The 22481-nt window shown below is 41.7% G+C and overlaps 2 protein-coding genes and 1 long non-coding RNA gene across 3 annotated transcripts; 2 read left to right on the top strand and 1 right to left on the bottom strand.

Annotated features, from left to right (window-relative positions):
• Positions 1-70: 70 nt before the first annotated feature.
• Positions 71-10641, top strand: LOC148381720 (uncharacterized). Its single transcript, XR_015854273.1, has 6 exons — positions 71-249; positions 3190-3288; positions 3378-3688; positions 5288-5465; positions 6500-8156; positions 9041-10641. It is a non-coding gene; the product is annotated as an uncharacterized LOC148381720 (long non-coding RNA).
• Positions 10642-12585: 1944 nt separating this feature from the next.
• On the bottom strand, positions 12586-17778 carry brms1lb (BRMS1 like transcriptional repressor b). Its single transcript, XM_088361466.1, has 10 exons — positions 16787-17778; positions 16552-16642; positions 16295-16422; positions 15598-15677; positions 15368-15464; positions 14690-14779; positions 14547-14611; positions 14443-14482; positions 14224-14344; positions 12586-14035 (listed from the first exon to the last, which is right to left on the bottom strand). The coding sequence occupies exons 1-10, from the start codon at positions 16920-16922 to the stop codon at positions 13918-13920; spliced, it is 966 nt and encodes a 321-aa protein (XP_088217592.1). The 5' UTR covers positions 16923-17778; the 3' UTR covers positions 12586-13917.
• Positions 17779-19590: 1812 nt separating this feature from the next.
• Positions 19591-21668, top strand: nfkbiaa (nuclear factor of kappa light polypeptide gene enhancer in B-cells inhibitor, alpha a). Its single transcript, XM_088361468.1, has 6 exons — positions 19591-19889; positions 20305-20410; positions 20485-20692; positions 20767-20855; positions 20935-21195; positions 21275-21668. The coding sequence occupies exons 1-6, from the start codon at positions 19669-19671 to the stop codon at positions 21302-21304; spliced, it is 915 nt and encodes a 304-aa protein (XP_088217594.1). The 5' UTR covers positions 19591-19668; the 3' UTR covers positions 21305-21668.
• Positions 21669-22481: the final 813 nt, after the last annotated feature.

The following is a 22481-nucleotide window of genomic DNA, read 5'->3' as shown; positions in this document are numbered from 1 at the left end:
ATGGCAGGGGGCGCTAGTGATCCCAGGATGCTTCATGCGCTACCTGTAGAGTAAGAGATCTCCAGTTCAAATTTAACAGTGAACACCTGAGGAGCAATCGTCCATTTATTTCGTTTTACATTCGTTTTTTTCCCGTTTTTACATTTCGTTTAACAATGGAGGATTACATATCCAAACGATTTTCAACTATGGATTTTCGGTTGAAGCAGGAGGTCATCAGTAAAGGAAGAGCAACACCGGAGTTAAAAGGTTTGATTCGAACAAATGAACTTCGGAACGGAAGCGCACGATCGAAAACAAGTTTTTGATTCCATGTGTTTTATTGAGTGTTTTTATGTGTGAAGACTGCTGATATGAGATTTTATTTAAAATAGTTCAAATTAAATCACGAATAAGCCACTCGAGAGCAGGGTTCGCCAACCTTTTTTGTGACACGGTTAGGTGCCGGACAAATTTTACCGGGGGGTGACGTCAGTGCCTCCCCAGTCATGAACCTCACCGCACGTCACTGGTCACATGTCAGACCTTCTTCTATTTACCAAGAAGAATAGACTCATCCATCTTTGATTGTAAAATATTACAAAGGTGTCAGGACAACTGAGCCGCCCCAGACCTCATGCAATATTCAGAGGCAATGATATAAGATTACTGCTAATGAAAAAAAAAAAACATGCTATACACACAGCCTCTTTAATAAATACTAGCGCCATGTTAGGCTTCAGAAGCGCAGTCAACTAGTGGTAACTAGAAGCCACACAGAGAGTCCAATACAGGAGCTGTAAAAAAAATAAATAAAAAAATTAAGAAACATAACATCACTATTTTGATGAGTATACATTTAAGCCAGAGGTATCGAAATAATTTTTGTCGGGCCGCATTCATACTTACCACAACAAACTAATTTTGAAATCAATAGACTAGTAAAAACAGTCAATTTTTTAAAAAAGATGAATGGGAATAAAAATTGCTAGCCTCATCTAAATTTTTTAAAAGTGAAGACAATTTGTGTATTGCACTGTGAGCCAAATTTGGCCCACGGGCCAGAGTTTGACACCCCTGATTTAAGTAGCTGTACATGTAGCTCAATTTTTAGGGTTTAGCTAGCATTAGCTTGACTTTTACACTATTCATGTGTTTTTGGAGCTTTGCAAAATTTACAATGTTTGTCATATGTTGTAGGTTGCCATTTTGCATTGCATCAATGTTTCTTGCACTGGATAATGTAAAAAAAAAAAATACTTCAAAGACATGTAAGCAACACTGCTACATGGTGGATGTGAGGGTTGACTCGCTGGCGATGACTTGCATCAGCATCTTCTCTAACGGGGTAACCCCCCACCGCTGAGTTTAAAAAAAGGGAAAAGAAGAGAGAAGGGGATCAATGCAGAGGGGGTGATGCAAAGAGACAGGAAAGAGCTAGAGTGGGCAGAAAAGGTGGAGAAGAAGAGAGGGGAGGGGTGGATGAAGGCTGCAAAAATGGGGTCCTCCTGCAAGGTATTTCCTCTATGTGATGTGTTTCCCCTGCATTTTTTTCCCCTCAAAACAAAAAGTCGGCCTCAGACCTGCAGAATGGTCCTGAAGCTGAGATTTGAGGAAGATTAAAGGGAACGTGTGTGTGTGTGTGTGTGTGTGTGTGTGTGTGGTGGGGGTCGTTTTGCAGAGGCAGATGAAAATGCAACATAATGCAGTGGTAGCCGACTGAGGCATTGCAGATGTGACAAGGCAAACGCTGCCCCCCCCCCCGGCCCCCTTAGCCCCCGAGCATGACGGATGAGGTTTTGCAATGCGCCGCTAACCTTGATGGACATACTGTAAACCAGGAATTGCACATCAGCCTGATGATGTCATAAGATTGAATAAAGGGGGAGGGCTGGAAAAGCCGTAGATCTTCAAGACTGCAGAAAACAAAATGAATTAAATCTTCCTTCCCGCATCCATTACAAATTTATACACACCAGAAAAGAAAGGACAGGTCTCAAATGTCCCAACTTGGGTGTCTTGTTTGGGGTGGTGTATCCCACAAAACTAAGCTTGTTTCATCCTTTAATGTTAATCCCCCCACTTTTTTCCACATTTAATAATTCAATAAAGCCAAACTTAAAGTAGTCTTTGTACTCTAAGGGGCTGCCGGGAACAATGCAATTAAAGATTGTCTTGACAGTGTGGTTTATGCTTTTTTTTTTTATCTTTTATTTATTACATCTGTGCCGCCTTTAAAGAGACGAAAAAAATATATTTTTTTTCCCTCGATTTAAATTATCTTTTGACCGCTTGAGTCTTGGCACCCTCCAGCGTAAAATACAATTCACGCTGCATTTGAATGTCAAGAAAGGCTGAGGCAACTAGCCGACTCGGACTTTTCGTGTCCTGCTGTGGCAAGCTGCTTTTTGTGCTGCGCGGGGTTAAAAAAAAAAAAAATGCTGTCAAAGGGTGGTCGGAAGAGACAAACGTGGGTGGGTGTGTTCGAGGAGGGGGGGTGATGAAATTATATCACATTCAACGTGAAAAGTACTGACAGGAAGGACAGGGCGTTTGTTCCCGAGCGTCAGCGACTGCTACTCCACAAATGTGGAGCGTGGGGGGCATTTTGAAAACGAGACTTGACCTTGTCAAAACTTTTGCACCTGCTCACTCTCGAGTAGATTTGTGAATGTGGCGTCACATTATCATAAAGATGGTAGGTTGTCACTCCGTCGGTGTTACTCATCTGTTTTAAAATTGTTCAATAAATGCTAACGATTACCTAAGAGACCATAACGATGTCGCTTGACTCATCCAGCACACATTGGTATTCAAGTTATGGGCCACAGGTTGAATATTTGATCTCCCCGAGGTCAGCAAGTCTGAGAAAAATTTGCTCAAATTGCTTTCGGATGACACGTGGTTGTCTTAGACTTGTGTCATTTTAGAATTTGAGGTCACCGTGCTCTTGGGAGGATTTTTTTTTTTTTCCTTGCCACAGTGTAGTGACCTCATATCTTGTTGTTGTTTTTTTTTTTTACTGTGAGAAAGAAAAAAAATGGATGGCCATATTTAGACATGTGTGCCTCTCCAAATCATGTCCAGCAAACTGGACATCAATCAAAGTTGTAGAAACATCTCAAAGATGATCAAAAGAAATCGAAAATGAACATGGTCTGAATAGTTGTGTCCTGCTGTGATATTGCGTGTTTTTTTTCTTTTTTGTAGCTTTTTATAGATCAAGCAACCATATTTGGTCACCTTCAGGAAACAACAACTTGTGAATTCTCCCTGCTAGCAAATCATAATGAATATCAATAAAGTGAGGTAAGCAATGCACAATGTTTTGACCACAATTTAACCACAAAAGGCCCTGAAAAGTTTCACCATCAATCCTTTTTATGTGTTTGAAACAGCTACACAGAGGATGAGACAAAGCTGGAAAACAGCGCTAGCCTCTCCGGCGTATGCACCCACACATGGGCCTAGTCATCAGGTGGGCGGCTGGCAGCACGTACTCATTGGCCAGTTGAGGCCGCCTGTCTACCGGAAACAGCAAGAGGAAGTGCTTCTCCCAGTCAAAAGAGCTTGATGACTTCCATCTTTTCATCCTCCTGCCCTCAAGCCAAGCCTTGCTTCCGTTATGAATCACACCAGAGCATCACTTGAACATCAAAAATCAGCCTCACCACTGTGAATACATTTTGGTGAGATCTGAAAGAGACAGGTAAGATTTTTTTTTTAGTTGATCTGACCTCTTACATCACTGAAAAGCGTGAAAACATCAAGTCATACTGAAGCACTTAAGGCAATAGAGCTGCTGTATACGCAATTATGGCGTCCGGTCTTAACGGAGGCACACACAAATGTCTAAAAATAATCTTTTATGCTAGATTCCTTCGGGTTATGGAGAGGTAAAGTACATGCACAGCAGTACACTTGATGTTGACGGAGCTGATGGTCTGTTTTGTATTCGCACATGCACTTCCTCCGTGGTTGCCACGGTGACCTCCGGGGGAACTCGCAAGATAAAAACCTGAGACGACGCTAGCGTTTCACTGAAATTCGCCACCATCAGGGCATCTTCTGTTTCCTTCGCCGAGCAGGAAAAAAAGAACCAATCGCGGCTGGTGATTGACAGCCAGCGAATGATCGATTGGCCGGATCACGGAAGCAGGTGGTGACTCACTCGAGCCGCAAAAGCAATATTTGAGGATGCTGAATGGGCTGCTAATGAGACACTGGATCCTAAATGATAACATGGTGTTTATGAGAGGTCACCTGAGATGGTTGATGAATAATAGACAGGTTGTAACCTGAATGAGCTTGCTGGGCTCGGAGCTGCTAGCGCTGACATTTCCAGGCTAATGCTAAGCCTCGGTAGGGGCAACAGGTGAGAGGCAAACAAATGCCATCCGGTTTAATGGCCAAGGAGCCCTGCCATGTTCGATTAACTCGCTAAATGTTTGATCAGATAATTAGATTATACATAACCGGACATGTTTGAACAAAAGTCCAACTTATAGCAAATACTGCGGAATGGAACGTCTAGACTCGAAGGTCAATTCGAGGTGATTGTCCCTGCAATCGACTTGAATTTGAAGCATGAATGAATACTTGTGGTATGAACTTGCTGTTCAAGCTAGGCTGACCAACCCTGGCGGAGTTTACTGACTTGTGACGACTCCTGGTGGAGGAGTTGTATGCCATCAAACATTATTATGACCAGGCTGGTGAGCAGCTTGATAATGAGATTCCAAGATGTTATGGAGCATCAAAGAAAGTCAACAACTTCAGATAAGCTATTTGACAAACGTTGTGAAAAGTTGGTCCATTTTGTATGCCTTGAGATATGAGCATGCTTATAATTCAAAACACTCGTTTGCAAATAATCTTTTCCCATTGAAATGAATAGAAATGCCATTAATCCGTTCCAGAATTCACTCAAAAATAACAAAAATGTTGTAATGTGTTTTTTAATTGGGGATAAAAATAGCATTAATATAAAATACTACAGCAATAGTCGTTAAATATACAAGTCATTAAAATATTTTTGAACTGTTTTGGTTACAATTTGTTGGTTTCTCTGGTGTGCTCACCTTGGCCACCTGTAAAAGACAGGAATGTGGATGTATTGGTCAGTTGTGACATCTCAACTCCTCTTAGATCATCAGTACGGCACTTATAAGAAACCCTTGGTATTCTTGGCATTCACCGCAGGCCAGTGTGCAAAAGCAACAACACCCCTGATGCAAGTTTGCCCACAATTGAAAATGGCGATTTGAAATCACTCCCCCATTAATTCTCATCCCATCACTTTGTGCAGATTATAATAATCTGCTCCTGTCACCTCGCTGCACAACACTGACACCTCATCGTGTCTGATTCCGAGAACCTGTTCATCGATTTTCCTGCACCAGACATGGAAAGGAAACATGCAAATCCTATGCAAGCAAGCTCCACGCAATAATAACCCCAGCGAGCCAAGCCTATGCTGATCCCAGGTATTTACCAACTACAACTTTCTAGTGGCACTTATCTATGAAACATTAATGAGAGCTGATGTACTCTTAATAACCCCAGCAGAAAATGCAGCACTCAACCTTTAACGGAAGCGTGCACTCCTATTATTATCAAGCCAAGCCGCAACAAGGCAGAGTTACATCGGACTGTCGAGTTCTAATCGCCTCGCAAGGACAATTGCCAGAAAAAGCCTTTTGGAATGATCTGAGCTTGAAAAATGATTGGATGATGTTACATTCCATTAGTACCACCTTTTTCCTCACTTTCTCACTCCGTCCCATTAATATCAGCATCCATTTCACAATAAAAGCCCTTTTCGCCAGCCCCCGCTCCACCGCCACTACCCCTGCATTAATTCACTGACAGATAAAGAGGTGCAGGAGCATCAAGCCTATTCATTTGCGCTTGGATGTAGATGGATGATGGGTCAGGTACTTGTAGAAGGAGCCTGCGGTTTTGCTCGGAGGGTTCACTCTTGTCTTTATGTATGTTCCACTGCGCCGTTTGCAGGGTTTAACACGCACCCCTGGGCATGAGCGAGACTCAATGAAGCCAGCACATAAAGACAGCCTGCTTGCCCTCCTTCTTACAGTTACATAAGTGTGGGGGGGTGGGGGGGGGGGGCAAGCTGACAGGGCGCTGTGGAAGCCCGAAGTGAAAGTAGGCCTATTAAATCCAAAGTGGTAATACGTGTGTGTATGTGTAAACATTCAAATATGTGTGTTGTGTTATGAGGGGAGGGTATAAGAAAAAAATATATATAGCCCCGAGAGGAAGGCAGGGGTTGAGGCAAATAGTGCGTCTGCTGGACGGGAAATTCGTATTATTTATTCATCAACTGAAAGCGCTCCAGGGCCTTGTTTTGCATGTGCGAGCATATTTTCAATGTAAAGCTGAGATAATGACACATGCATGGCTGATAAAACATATTTTTGGATATATAAATAACAATAGCGCCGTTGTTGTGATGCTATGATGACGGAAGATGCAATGAAACATTGATTTGCCTCAACAGGGCAACCCCCCCCACCACCGCCCCAGTATGGAGTGGAACAACACGAGGCTTTTACCCAAAGACAAGAGGACCTCGTGAATATTCATGTCACCACCTCTGCAAGAGACAGGGCGCCGAATTCGCTGAGATCAGCGCCGAGAAATCCCCATTGTGCGAAAACACACAAGTACACTCGCCGTCCTCTTTTTCATGCATGCCGGTGCTCGCTCGACCGCTCTTTCTCTCTTTTACTCTTCTTCCTATGACATCCCATCTGCCCACACACACCCAAATGTTGAACACACACACAGATCTCCAAACCACCTACACACTTTCTCATGTTTTCACGTGGTCTGGCCGACGGATACTTGGGATTTTCAACTACAGTTTAATTTCCAGAACCAGGACTGCTCCAGATTTTTTTTTTTTACATTAATAGCTCATCGACCCCGTGATGGCAATGACCTCTGCACAACCCCATAAATGGAAGATATTTAATTGCTCGGCAGCATTTTGACAAGTTCACAGAGTGTTCCCTCTCGTGTTCATGAGTCAGTGCTTCTCAACACGTCCTCGGATGGCTCGGAATCACGTGCTCAGCACCTGCACTTGCAGCTCCGCTCGCCCGGGTTGCCACAGTAACTCTGAGTCCACGGAGACAGGCTCTTGATCGTAAACGGGAACGACAAGCGATCTGATGCTAGCTTGAGAGTGCGTCGACGAGGCGAGGCCAAAGGGACGAGACGCCGACAATCCTCCCCGTTCGCTTTACTATGCGATTCCCCTGGCGGTGTTTTTCGGCCGACAGCTGGGCCCTTTTGACGCCACACAAAAGAGCCACAGATGTAAAAATCAATGAAGCAATGGAGAAGTTGACCTTTTACTTGGATTTTCACTCACCTGATATGGGCCTGACCGATTAATCGTCTGATCACGGCCCTTCAAACATCAGCCAAAATATTCGGCCAAATGAAATTTGTTGCCCGATTGACCTGTCATTCAAAACAAAGCAAATCTTAATTTTTACAAGCAAATATCCTTATGAATTAATTAGATGCATTGCGCAATGCATCTTGAAAACCCAAGTTTTTTTTTTTGACTGTATATTTTCACTTGAGACCCGTTATTTGTGGTGGATAGGGCAAATAAAAAATATATAGATATAAAGTAAAAAATATTAAAATAAATAAATACATAAAATAAATAAATACAAATAAAAATATGCTAATAAAAATAAAACGGAACTGAAAATGTATTGAATGTATTTCAAGAATCAAATCAGCTTTTTGATGTGTTGGCTGGGAAAGATTTGACTGGACGTACGCTCACATTAATAAAATGGAGCAGAAACAATTAGTTGATTAATCTGCAGCTCTTCATAAAGCATTTCAGATGTGTTCAACTCACTTTATCCAATTTCATTTAATTCTTTGGATTTTTTTCAATTACAAAATTATCTTCCATGCTGGTGAGAAGGCAGAACAATTCTCTTGAATTAGATGTGCCCGAAGGTAAAATAAACCTATTGCCACTCATACAATAGATTTCCTGCACACATTTTTTTTCGACTGAGCAAAATGGTTTCAGTATTTTTCTGCCATGAGATATTTTTTTCACTCAACAAAGGTTGCCGTGTTTGGCTGTTGACAACTCATTGATTGCGGCGCAGCACATTGAGGTAAGAGATGATAAATGACTGTTGTTGATGATTGTGTGGTCAAGCTTGGATGTTTTCCTGGAACTCAAGAATGGAAGAACTATTTTATACACACAATGAAATCTAGTCGTGCAAAAAAAAAAAAAAAAAAAAGGTAGTTGCATCAGAAATTGAAAGATATAAGCGCTGATCTTTAGAATTATACAAAATGATCCGATGAGTCATCGCTTAGTATGCTTTCTAAAAGTGTGTGTGGGGGTGCACGTGTAACATCAAGATTGAGTAATGCTACTTTGAAGTAGGTTTAAACTTCACGCTCAAGACACACTATATCAACAGAACATGTTTTAACACAACCATCATTTTGGATCTCTAGGTACCAGATATAACAATTGTATTTCAAATGGTGATTACAAAGTTCCTGAAAATGATATTTCTTTAAACCACACTTAGAAAATGAGGTTAAGAGTGCCCCTTTAGTATTCCATTAAAAGCATTATATAACCTATGATAAGCGTCTTTATTTTGGCTAATGAGCTGAATTCTTCAGACAGGATAAATGTCATTTGTCTGAGTGGACTATTATTGCACCATTGAGGCCCAAAAGAAAAAAAAACCTTTAGCAGGTATGAGTCATTATTGGACTAAGGTTCCCTCAACCCACAGTATGAATCATTTAAGTTGTACTTTTAGGAGATAGAAAATATGACGATGTTTTTGGGAGTACTACATATTGTTCCTTTAATGGGATTTAATGAAATATCACCTTGTTGTTATGGATAAAAAAATAACACCTCACCAAAAAAAATGAAATTTCTAAATTTACTCGCTCGGTGTGAAATCTGTGCTTGTTAAATTGAAGTTGCAGGAAGCCGTGACTCATTCTGTTGTCTGAATGTCAACAGGTGGATTCGGAAGTTTATAGTACCTTGATGGAAGAGCATTCAAGTGTTTCCGTCTCTCACTACATCAGACAGATATTTTTAGTAATTACTAATTTTCTCACAGTGAAATCTTTCACCCCTTTGATTTTCTTTTTTCCCTGCGTATAACCTCGTCGCAATACCGTTTTGATGTGAACTTATGGATACATGCATTTACCGTTCTCTTACACAATCAGCATCAAAGGTTCACACCCACGCATGCGCAGGCCTGCAGCATGGCACATTTCATGCCCATACAAAAACTCCCTTGAACACACGACGACACACATATTGCACAGACAAAAACTCGAGATATAAGTAATTCAGCAGAGTGTGACACTTTCACGGTCTAATTAGCCGCACTGTTGCAGTAAATGCGTCCTGATGACCCTCCAATTCTAGGTACTCATTAAGAATGGATGGCACCCCCGGACGGGTTTGCCGCAGCCGTCAGGAACTGATTCGTCACCAGACGAAGGACTCCTCCAGAAGCCTCAAGGATGTTCCAAACAGGATAAAACAAGACAGACAGACAGTGCTTTTTGCATGCTGCCTTTGATGCCATGATGGGGGTTTTCCTTTCTCTCTCATTCTCTCTCCCTTGCAGCAGCAGATGCAGGCAGACAAGGCCAGCAAGCTGTGATCAAGCTGTGCCTCCGTCCCACCCTCTCTCTCTCTTTCTTTCTCTCCCTCATCAGCTGGAAGGCTTCAACAGCAGGGTGCCCCAGATTCGAAAACCACCTCCCCATCTTTTACTAAACACCTGCAGCCTCTACTATGTGGAACTTCACTGACACTTAGTGGACAGAATGCAGCATTATGCTGGCTTTGATTTTTTTTTTTTTTTTCTGATAAGAACACCCCATTAAACTGGGAGGAAAGAAAAGTAAAAAAAAAAAAAAAGCATCCATTCCCGAGTTTACCGACGGACGTCACTCAACAATGGTAACATTTAATTTACATTAAGAATTATGCATTGTTTGCCCAGCAGGTGAAGTGTCTTCGTCGCAGAGTCTTCAACATCACCCTTACTGGAAGCTGTGCTGCATTAAGAGTTAAAAGTGTTCTGCTTCACTAGTGTTGGCTCGTGAGTTCAAAAGAACGAATCTTTTCAGTTAACATGAGGAAGTGATCCGTTCTTTTTTCAGTTCATATGACTTCAACCAGTAGGTGTCGGTAATGCGCGTTGAAGCTGGTGCCACCTCACCAGAAAACAAATCGAAGAAGAAAATGACGTCACTTCCCGTTCAATGGCTGAGCTGCCTTCCTTCCCGTGCTTCAACGGAGCAGTCAGTGAACGTGTTGCGTCTCCCTCCTGGCGTGAACTATGTAAGACAGAATGTCGATTTACCATTTGCCAAGGAAAAAAAAGAACCTCTCACTGAAACACCACTTCTTTTATGCACGTTTTCTCCAAGTTATCGGCTAACTTTAGGATGCGCCGTTATGCAACAGCTCGGAGATTATGCTTCTCTTTGGGTAATCTTTATTTTATAACACTTACAGTAGTTTTTAAATAACGTGTATGCATATACACGCCTAATTATTGTTATCCAATAGATCTACTGCAATTTCACATTAGATTGCTGGTTTGGAATTTTCTATTATTGTTTTAATAAACATTTGTTGAAACTTGTCTGGTGTTTTATTCCTTGTTTTAATTTTTTTGGGCATGAAAACAAACATCCGACATTTGATTAATTGCTTTATATGACAAAATAAAGAGCAAGTAGTCAAATTCACATTCTTGACACGTACAAAAAATGCATAAAGTTATTAGGTACACTTGAAAATGGTGGTGTACCTAATGGAATGTCCGAGTGACGTCATAGATCAACCAGCCAATCAGGAGGTGAGAGCGGGTGTGGCACTTTTCACTTTCAGTTATCCTTTGGCCATGATTTTTTCCCTAATAAACTGGCCTGTTATTAGGTACACTTGAAAATGGCGGTGTACCTAATGGAATGTCCGAGTGATGTCACAGCTCAACCAGCCAATCAGAAAGTGGGGGTGAGGGCGGGTGTGGCACATTTCACTTTCAGTTAAGCTTTGACCATGATTTTTCCCTAATGAAGTGGCCTGTGATTAGGTACACTTGAAAATGGCGGTGTACCTAATGGAGTGTCTGAGTGACGTCACTGATCAATCAGCCAATCAGAAAGTGGGGGTGAGGGCGGGTGTGGCACTTTTCACTTAAACCAGGGGTGTCGACCTCCAGTCCTCGAGGGGCCGCGTTCCAACATGTTTTCCAAGTGACCCTCGTTAAGCGCAGGTGCGTGAAAAGTTTTAGCCACTTTCAGGTTCAAAAGGAGCTAAAAGTTTTCACGCACCTGCACTTAACGAGGGCATCACACGGACACTCCATTAGGTACACCGCCATTTTCAAGTGTACCTAATAACAGGCCACTTTATTAGGGAAATATGGTCAAAGGTCACAGGTGTCAAGCTCCAGTCCTCGATGGGCCGCGTTCCAATATGTTTTCCAAGTGACCCTCGTTAAGCGCAGGTGCGTGAAAACTTTTAGCCACTTTCACGTTCAAAAGGAGCTAAAAGTTTTCACGCACCTGCACTTAACGAGGGCATCACACGGACACTCCATTAGGTACACCGCCATCTTCAAGTGTACCTAATAACAGGCCACTTTATTAGGGAAATATCATGGTCAAAGGTCACAGGTGTCAAGCTCCAGTCCTCGATGGGCTGCGTTCCAATATGTTTTCCAAGTGACCCTCGTTAAGCGCAGGTGCGTGAAAAGTTTTAGCCACTTTCACGTGCAAAAGGAGCTAAAAGTTTTCACGCACCTGCACTTAACGAGGGAATCACACGGACACTCCATTAGGTACACCGCCATTTTCAAGTGTACCTAATAACAGGCCACTTTATTAGGGAAATATCATGGTCAAGCTCCAGTCCTCGATGGGCCGCGTTCCAATATGTTTTCCAAGTGACCCTCGTTAAGCGCAGGTGCGTGAAAAGTTTTAGCCACTTTCACGTTCAAAAGGAGCTAAAAGTTTTCACGCAGGTGCACTTAACGAGGGAATCTTGGAAATCATATTGGAATGCGGCCCCGAGGACTAGAGCTTGACACCTGTGACCTTTGACCATCAGAATTGGTTTTTTTTAAGCCATACTATCTATGAACAGTTTTTATTATTAAAAAAAAAAGAGGCTATATAAATGCAGTCATTTTGCCATATTAATATCTAGTTCTAAACATAATAGTCAATGACCAAAACGTAGAACCCTTATTCATGGCAATTTTGTTTATATTTCTTTGAGACATTAAACAAACTCAAGACAACAACTTTTGCTATTATGGTGCATTTTCCAACCACCAGATGGCGCTATTTAGCCACTATATCCTATAAACCTATCTAGAATTCAACTGGAACACACTGAAATCACAGCAATATAAATATAACAACCACGTTGTTCTCCACATACATCGTTTTTCTTTGAACTTTATAAACCTTGAGAGAAGCATCAATGGAAATCATGTTTAAATTTGAAATAAAGACCCAACACACTTTTATTAGTACTTTATGTGACCATTAGGACGTTCAACTGCTCACAGGTACATGAGGGCATGTTTGTATGCTCTCTGGACATTGCCATCGATGAGTAATTACAGTATTCAATATTCTTTTGCAACATAATGCAAGTGGTGTTTTAAGACAAGTGAGCTAGTCTTATTGATCATTTGATTTCTGAGCTATGCAGAGACATTCATCAGCATAATGATCCTAAATAAAACTGTTTCTGGTATTTTGGCAACATGTCATTATTATTTGCATTAATATGTAGATGGACTAGTGTAGGTAAACCCTGAAGATTGCTTCCAAAGACTTAATCCGATGAAAGCAACAAAATATTCAATCAGCTGTACATGCATTGACCTACAAGACATTTTCTTTCAATGTAAAACATAGACAAAATAATGTACAAAATAATCCATAAGTCAAACAATGTTAAAACTCAAAAATAAATGTAATATTGAGACACACCTATTAACACTACGTGAAAAAAAATATTTTTGAACCATGTATGCAAAAAAAACCAGCGTTCTAAGTACAAAACAAGATTAAAAATCATCTTGGTGGATTTGGGAGGAAAATTCAGTCTTTCTTAAACAGGCATTTAAAAATAAACGGCACAGCTTATTAAACGTAGCCTCCCCAGTTTTTAACCCTGGTAATCATTGGGCTTACGAACAGAGCATCACAGTGATGTAACCTCAAAACACAGTCTTCTATATACAACAAACTGCCTGAACCTTTTTTATTTTAACCACTTGCTATGCTCAGTACCATAATTCAGTGCTGCAAAGACAACAAAAAAGAGATATTTGCAACAGTGGCTCCTGGAAACAAAACATTCTCTTGCATGACTAAGTTCCTCACAACTGCTTCCCACTTGCGCAATCTCTGTCCGCACGCCAAGCATGCGCTCAAAGCGTGCAATTTTATCTTCAAAAAGATTCAACAGGCTCGAATCGCCGTCCCGTGCCTGCAGCAGGACCGCAAACGGACCCGTTTGGACCCTCTTCCGGTCCTTTAGGAGTTGTTGCGACAGCCCACAGCGAGGCTCGCTGTGTAGTTGTGAATGCCAAGGCTTTGTTTCATCTCACAAAGCTCCATGCGTCACAGTTAAAGACTGCTAGCGCTTTACCTGCCTTTGTAGCAGTGCTTAGCCTCGTTCCCCTTTTTTGGACATTGGCGCACATTCAGAGAGATCATTGGAATGGCCTCTTTCAGGGAACATAAACAGAGGGGAGGTGAGTTGTGAACGCATTTGAAGGACATATGCAACAGCATAAGCGGGCGCCGTGTGGAAATCTCTGAACAGGCTTTCTTTTGTCTTCACGAGTGTTTGATGGTGTATTTGCCTTTCTGCAACTGCGAGATGTACAGCTTGGACTTGGTGCCATCCAGTCGTTTGAACCACACCTCGTCATTGTTGATGGTGGTGATGATAGCGCTGTGTGAGGAGAAGAAACCGGCATGAAAACGGTATGAAACATCGATGAACAATTAAAAAAGGCGTGTGGTAATTCCTCGCAAGTCTCAAATGGGCTCAGTCAGAACATCAAGCAGCCCCTCCCTATTTCGCATTGAGTAAGCCAAGGTGTTGTGAAATTCCCAAAGAGGCAACCCTTGCACACATACCTGGTGGGGACTTCATCTTTCCTGTTGATACAGATGGCCTGCCCCCTGCAGTACCACTGGCTGTCGTAGAAAAGACGGCCATCTTCGGATCGTGCGACATGCTGGTGTCGTTCGGTCTTGACTGGTCAAATTTGGACGAGGAGAGAAATGGTAGGAAATATTAATAAAGTAAGGACTTAGCAAAACACAGCGTAGCGAATGGTCTCGTGCAGTACGAACCTTCCGCCTTCACCCTATGCGGCCCGAGAGACGCCATGGCCTGAGAACAAACGACACGTCACATATCTCGATAGTCACTCCCGAGTTACTTTTCAAATGATTACTTTTCTGATTGCGGTCCAGTCTTCCAGAATATCCAGATCTTGCAGCATGTAAACGATATAAGGCCGTGGGAAAAGCTGTTAAAGAAATGCGAGGCGACGTAGCAGAAAAGGAGGTCGAGTGGTGAGATGATGGAAAAGGATATCAGAGACAACGACAGGCTTCTTCTTCTTGATGGGGCAGAATGGGTCTTTCTTCTTGTTTTTCCGGGAATGCAGGCCATCATTCCACAACTCTGGAAAATCCAAGAGGACGGATTAGAGCCGAGACTTTTTGGCCACGATGCACTATGAAGACAAATATCTCCAACCAGTGAAATAAACGATCAGCGGTTGGACTCTTCAGTTCCACTTAAAATCAGAGCTTTGGAAATATCCCAACGCTTCCAGCTTTGTGGGGAAAGTTTAGGGGAAGGCCATTTCATGTTCACAAAACAAAAGTCCGCAATGGTTGGAGGAGTTTGGTGCGGAGCAATGTCAAGGGACCTCAACCTCCACAACATCTTTGAGAACATCGATCGTGAACCAGACCCCCTCATGACCAACCACAAAAATGTCACAAATTATTCTTATGCGGGAAGGAACAATATTTCCATACAAAAAAAAAGAATTCAATTTTACTTGCACCCTCTGGTCATAAATCATTGTGCTCTGGATTGGTTTAGATCATATGTGGCAGAAGGAACTACTTTTTGGGGGGCACCACAGGGTTCAATCCCAGGGCCGCTACTTTTCTCCTTCACTTTCATTCATCCTGGTGACATGGCTACTACAAATCCCAATACTTAGTTGCTTTTTGCACATTTTTATGGCCGCCTTTGTACCTGAGGTGATGTCAATACTGTGTCTATCTTCCTCCAGTCGTCTTATCTTCTCCTCCAGCTCGCTCTGCACTGTGTCAAACAGCAGCAGCTTTTCACTCTGGGGAAACACATTTGTTAACACATCCAAAGTATTCATTTGTTTCCACAGACACTGCGAGGGAAAAGGCATTCATCCTGGATTACAAAATGACATAAATTGCCTCATTTCTGTCAACTTTTTTTTTTCTTACCTCCCAATGCTGGCAGGCTGCCTGGATCTCACAGTCGTACTTGTTCTTCACCGATTCCAAGCACAGTTCTTTATAGATGCCTGCACCAAATCAAATCAGAAGTTATGAATCAGAGAGATATATTAACGTGCAAAGAAATACAGTATTTCTGAGGAAGAAGTAGAACATATACTGTTGGTAGAAATAAAATGGTTTTAGAATTCCTTTTCATGGTAGTTAATAACCTTTCGTGAAGCTGGCCCCCCACCCCACGCAAAATTTAAGGAAAAGGCTTTGTTTGTACTGTGATTTTCGTTTGTTCTGCAACGGTTTTTTTAGTTATAAAAGATTATTTTATAGGTCATCCAGAGTTCACCCACCCCCCTATCTGCTCAAAATGAGCCCATACCGTTCGTTTGTGCACAAACTGTACTGATTTAAAAACAAAAGCACCACATTAACTAAAGTTCAAATGGGCAATTTGATCTAATGCAATCAAATACAAATGTTCAACCCAGACTACATCTGCATTTACAAAAATTTTCATGTTCAGTTCCGACCGGCAGTATTTGTTGGACCAATATCTGGAGTAATTGGTATAAATGAGCATGAGCAAAAGGTAACGTGTCATCAACATTGTTTTTTTTTTACTTATTTCATATTTTGCCTTGGAAAAATTGATTGCTCAAGGCTTCAGTGCATGTCAACAAAGTCATACCTGCCACTTTGGTTCTGATCTGCATGTTCTCTTGCAGGTTGGCTAAAGGTTCCAGATATTCCTGAGCACATCCTGCCATCACTTCCTGCAACTTCACATCCACCTGGCTTAGACGTTCCTTATACAATCTAGAGAACATTTGAAAAGTAGCAGGATAAGAAACAGAAGCGTTGTGTGCACAGTGCAAAAATAATAAATGGAATAATATGGTTTTGTGTCCTCAAGTCATTCCTGACATTGAGAGAGAGGAGACTTACTGCTCCTTCAAATCTGTGAACTGTTTCTCCAGAGTGGTCATCTCGTCCAGGCACTCCATCCTTCTCCTCTCACAATCTTCATCATCCATCTCTGGTCACATGCGAAGGACATGATTTTGGATATTTTAATAATAAGGATTTAAACAGATTTCGAACTCAAGGGCTAAATGCTACATTAATGAGGATAGTATTGAGTGAATTTAACAGTAGGATAATTTTAGGCCTGTTCTCCTACCCGAGCTGTCTCCATCTTCAGACACCGACGTGCTAACTGTGTCCTCCTCGTCAGTGCTGCTACCGTCTTGCTCCGGAAAGTCCACCTCCATTTCCTCGTGGTTACTTTCTTTCTTTTCCCGGGAGTGAACCGGCATTACGACGTAAAATGGATTTATTGTAACGCCGTTGCAAATCTTCTTGTTAGTTCCAACACCAGTGAGAAGCGATGTTGTAATTCAGTTGGCTAACCGGTTAGCTACACCGCACCAAGACAGCTGGGAACGCAAACATGGCTCCCGTTGGCCAATGAGAAGAGGTTTTACTCAAGACTGTCCAATCAAATGTTGGTAATGCGGAAATAGCAGGAACGAGGTGTGTTCTGGGATTTGTAGTTTCACATGCTGTCAAGGTTGTGAGAACGCACCTCGATTTATGTTTGACTCAGTTGATGTCACAACATATCTTGATTATGCATTTAACGTAATTTGAATAAAAATTTGAAGGGGGAAAAAAGAAAATATTGCATACAGATAAAATTATACTGTAACAAAAAAAAGGTTTAACTGTGCCAACACTGGTGAAGGAAGGCACCCATGACGTCATCATCAGCAGTTGGAAACCACATTTGTGCAAGCATTTACGTCGATATGCGTACGCTAACAGACAAAACAAATAACAAACAACCACTTTTGATAGAGCAAAACAATTTTGTCATTTGATTGTGGTTTGCCACACTACCCCACAATTTCCATGTTGTGTCTGCTATTGTGATCCATTTTCATTGCATGAAGGTCAGGGAAACTTTGCTGTCTAATATGTGTAGGACTCTAATGTGCAAGCAGAAAGTCTGATCTTTCACAATCCTAAATTTGTCTCAAACAAGTAAAGTTGTGTGGACAACCATGAGAATAATCTCAGATGCTGGATTAAAATAGCATCCAGGAGAGTAGCACAAACATAACAGTAACACAGTCTGGCTTGGAAAAATGTCTATTCTAACAATGAAATTGGAGAATGGAGGGAGAGAGCGAGGCCAGCCTGCAAAAGATAACAAATGAGCAAAAATGTATCATAGTAAAATAAAAGTAATATAATAATGACGTTTTCTAACTCAAAAATGGGTAGTGTTACCACCAAATAGGAACTATGAACCCTCATTCATGCATGACAGAGAAAATATGCCAAAGGTTAGTTGTTAACAAAGGTTTCATGATGTGCACATGAGATGATATCAGGCGTAAAGACAGTTGTGATGCCCAGACATGTGGGTTTTTGCTGACGCACAATGTATTTCAATTGAAACTCACCCTCGGTGACCATGGCAACCAAGCGTAAACACACAGCAAAAGTACTTGGCTGTGCAACTTTAAACCTCCAAAGATGTGAGTGGAAGTCCCGTTTTGTGTCAACAGCAGTTCTGGTTGGAATGTTTTATTGGGGTTAAACGAGCTCAAGTGACAGGGGACAGGATGTTCTTAGTTCCTTTGTTGCAACATTTGGCAAAGATTGAAGATTGCTTGGAATGCCAAAGGAGGAGATTGCGTGCATGATTGTGAGTGGCATTTCCCTGACGTGACTCGCACTCAAATATACTGGGTGTGTTTGTTGGGTAGAACTCCCTGTGCTTAGATACCGCTGCTATGTTAGCATAGGTAAATCCCCGGTAACAACAAAGCAGTTGGCAAGAGACAGGTAGAGCAACTCTACGGGGATCCATCAAATTTCCATTCTCGAAAGTTTCTGTAACAAAGCATCAATACAAAAAAAAAATCCCAGGGCAAATTGTGTAAAATGTGTGAATTAGCCTACACAAAATTCAAAAGCTGCAGTGCATGGTAACATTTACAAATAAAGGCAAGTCCCAGACATCCTCTTGTGGCACATGAAATGAAGTGTTGGTTTCACAAGACTTGCACTGTACAAACTTGAGAATTTTCCACCCACCTCTGCAGACATTATGCAGACGCAGGGGGGAGTTTTGAAAAGCTATTTTGTTAATGAATTAGAATTGTATATTTGAAATTAAAAGGCAGATGTTAAATAAAAAGCAAATTTAACAATCCATGCTTGGAGTAATTAGTTTATTAAATACATTAGCATATTGTGTCTATCTAGTACAGAAGCTTTTTCTGCACACCTCGTACACGACCAAACTATTAAACATAACTTTTTAATTTAATATTATTTTATTGCACGTTTTACACAAATAGATCCTGCAACCATAATACTACTGTGATTATTATTTTAAAAAAATGCTGAAGATGAAAGACAGGAATAAAAAAAAAACCCTAGAAAATTAAATTAAAACATTTCATGCAGATCTTCATGTCTATAGAGGAAAATAGAAGCTTATTTTTCATATTTTATAAAAATCAGTGGAAGTAAAATGCAACTTGATGCCAAAGCACACAAACTGGCAAACACATGTGAGTGCATTTAATTGGGATTTTTTTTTTTTTTAAATACATATAACATTTAAAATATTGTCAAATAATAACCCCAAAGTGACTCAATGCAAATAATACAGAGTGGAAAAAAAGCCCCAATTTACCCAAGCTAAAGGGAATTCTTGAAGAGCCTAAAAAGAGATTGTCCCCATCTCATTCATGACCCCCATTGACAATCAAACATCCCCTTAGATCGATTAAACATCCTGTCGGTGTCTAATAGGAAACTACAAGTTTTCATTTTGACTTTAGGCTTGAGGAGGGGGGAATTTTTTTCTCACAAAAGCACAGCCATGCCTGTGTGATTTCCCTGCCTTAGATAAGTCAATTGGAAATCCCCACAGAGGCTCCACCCAGCCAGGCTGACAAAAACCCAGTGCGCTCGCTCTCTTCACGCCACACTTCTTTCGGACTTTTGGACTGTACGCTCGTTACTTGTCTCGTGACAGCCATCATGGACGTCCACGGAGTATCTCGCAACGATCGTACGGATTATAACGACCTCGATCATAAACATGAGAAAGCCTTACCCTGCCAAGACGATCGCTTGGACAGCGGCCTGGAATCGTTAAAGGAGGACGAGCTGGTGAACGACTTGGAGAACTTAGGCATGAATGAAGAGCTCGTTCACGACTATGAGCCTTGGAGAGGAATTGTGACCGAGGACGGAGACACGTAAGTGTTTTTTTTTTAATCATTTTTTTATTAATAATTTCATGGAAGCGTTTGCAAACGCGAGTCTTGCATAAGCAAAGCGATACATGCAATTATTATTTTTTTGCATTCCCTATTAATAGAATAATATGCATGAAAACTTGCACGAATTATAAGAGTAAAAATGTGTACGCGTTTACTTTTGGCTGGGTGCGCAATCTGGGCGGTGCTTAAATTGAGCTCTGCGGGCTCAGGAAAGTCCCTGGCCCGGTGCCAGTAACTGATAAAGCATCAGATGTGTCAAGCCACAACTGGTGGAAACAACCCGACAAAAGTCCACTCTTGCGAAACGTTCCTATTGCACAGACGTTCTTCCTTATAATTTCACCCAAGCTTCCTCTGAGCATCCCGTTAACTCATTTTTTTCCCCTCACAGGCTTCTCCACTTGGCCATCATTCACGAAGCTTCTGATCGAGCCCAACAGATGATCAAATTGTCCCACAATCATCCCTTCCTGAATGCACAAAACCACCAAAGACAGGTACTAGTCAATAAATCTTAAAAATCACACTTTTGTGGTTGAAGTCAGCGTAATAACGCAAATGTTCTCGACAGACGGCGTTGCATCTAGCGGTGATCACAGAACAACCCCAGTTGGTGGAGAAGCTCCTAAAAGCGGGATGTGACCCGAGATTGGCTGATGATTGCGGGAACACGGCGTTGCACATAGCCTGCAAGAGAGGCTCCCTCGCCTGCTTCGGTGTCATCACCCAGACGAACCAGCGCCACACCGGTTCCATCATCTCCTTCCCTAACTATAATGGTAAGTTCAGAATCAAGGCAAATATTTTTTGTGTTCCGCTTGGGTTGTGAACTGATTTTATTTTTGCCTCCTAGGACAAAACTGTCTTCACATCGCGTCGATTCACGGCTACATTTCATTAGTGGAGAATCTCGTCGGGTTGGGCGCAGATATAAATGGACAGGTTGGTGTCATTTAAATTCGATTTACAACCACCAATTTGGTTTGGAGCAATTTAGTCAACTTTGATTTGATTTTTATAGGAACAATGCAGTGGTAGGACAGCTCTCCATCTCGCTGTGGATGTCCAGAACCCAGCACTGGTCCGTCGCCTCCTTGACCTCGGCGCCGATGTTAATTGCCTGAATTACGGCGGTTTCACACCCTACCACCTAACCTACGGGAGGCAAAATGACGACATACGCCGTCAACTGTATGAGAAGACGGCACAGGACCTGAGGGCCTTGCCCGAAAGCGAATCAGATGAAAGCGATATGGAAGATATGGACTTGACAGAGGAGGAGGTCAGTTTTTATCAAATCTGCTCGCATAGCAAGCATTAGAGTCAAGGTTGTAAATAAATTTTGACTTTTTTTTTTGCAGCTTTATGATGACATCACATTTGGGAAGTAAAGTCCAATGAATTCCCGCCACTGGTGGTGTCAAAAGAGCTGCTGCCGGGTCATCGGACCACGGCCCAAAGAAAGGACGTCAGTGCTGGCCCCGGGATCACAAGAAGGAAGACGGTATCCGCTCTGGTCCAGTTCGATCCAGAAAATAGGACTCGACGCCAAGAACACACAGCGAGATAGATGTCCATGTGTCCCCCCCCCCCTGATATACTGTATGAGGACACAATGATGTGAATATACCAGACTGGTCATTTGTAGTAAATTGTAAATAGAGAGATATTATTTTTGTACCTGTAAATATGTTCTGAAATGAAACACTCATTGAAATAATATGGAAAATAAAAAGAACCTTATGAAGAAATGAATTACAGATCCCTTCTGTGTGAGGCTTTTTTTTTTTTTTTTACTGGAACACGACCACACTTAGTCACGACACATAAACTGACAGGGTTGAGAATTATGAGCCACACTTTGAAATTCAGACACACACGGACTAAAAATGATCCCAACCAGCCCGGTGAAACAAGTCTGGGATTTTCTTGAATGGGGCGAGGTCACAGTGTGTGAGTCACACTTAAAAAAAAAAAAACTCCCATGGCGGCACACTTAGAACATAATGTGCTGAATATTCCAGTGAATCGATAGCGCAACACAAGGAACTGAAGGTACTTTTTTTTTTTTTTAAGTGTTGCTTAGTCACAGTGAGCAGGAAGCGTTTCTGGAAAGTACAGTCCATCCCAATCCTAGTCATCAGATTTTTTTTTTTTTTTTAGAATGACCTTGATCAACCGGTCCAACTACGAAAACTGCCGTTACCCAAGATCCCCGAACGATTAGCATGTAATTGTCCCCTGGGCTGTAAACATTTAGGACGCCATATAAAGACGCCCGGGGACTTGACGGGTTTTTCCAGGGACTCATCTGCTTCCTTTTAAAAGCACATTTGATTCCACATGACAGGGGAGCTCCGAAAAATGATTCCTTGATTTAGGAAAACATGACATCTGAGAGGGGATTTATAGTTTTGATTTGTGATTCACAGATAGGAGGGGCAGATGATAAATTATTTGATGACTGATAGAAACTGGACTGAGTGAATGTGATGTCATTTTTAAGAGTGAATGATGACAGCTCACATGGTTGTTGTTCCCAAAATACATGATTGCACACAATGTAGC

This window comes from Syngnathus floridae, chromosome 19 (assembly GCF_059516105.1).
Source record: "Syngnathus floridae isolate MCC-2025c chromosome 19, RoL_Sflo_1.0, whole genome shotgun sequence".
Classification (NCBI taxonomy): domain Eukaryota; kingdom Metazoa; phylum Chordata; class Actinopteri; order Syngnathiformes; family Syngnathidae; genus Syngnathus; species Syngnathus floridae.
The sequence above is the reverse complement of the archived record's forward strand: the minus strand, read 5'-3'. Positions and strand labels throughout refer to the sequence as shown.

Bases quoted from the DNA above. Each gene is read 5' to 3' on its own strand.
- brms1lb (XM_088361466.1), bottom strand. From the start codon at position 16,922: ATGCCGGTTCACTCCCGGGAAAAGAAAGAAAGTAACCACGAGGAAATG. The intron at 15,465-15,597 runs GTAAGAAAAAAA...GTGTTTCCCCAG, and splicing joins CAGCCTGCCAGCATTGGGAG to AGTGAAAAGCTGCTGCTGTT. The intron at 14,780-15,367 runs GTACAAAGGCGG...TGGATTTTCCAG, and splicing joins CAGTATTGACATCACCTCAG to AGTTGTGGAATGATGGCCTG.
- nfkbiaa (XM_088361468.1), top strand. From the start codon at position 19,669: ATGGACGTCCACGGAGTATCTCGCAACGATCGTACGGATTATAACGAC. The intron at 19,890-20,304 runs GTAAGTGTTTTT...TTCCCCTCACAG, and splicing joins GTGACCGAGGACGGAGACAC to GCTTCTCCACTTGGCCATCA. The intron at 20,411-20,484 runs GTACTAGTCAAT...TGTTCTCGACAG, and splicing joins CACAAAACCACCAAAGACAG to ACGGCGTTGCATCTAGCGGT.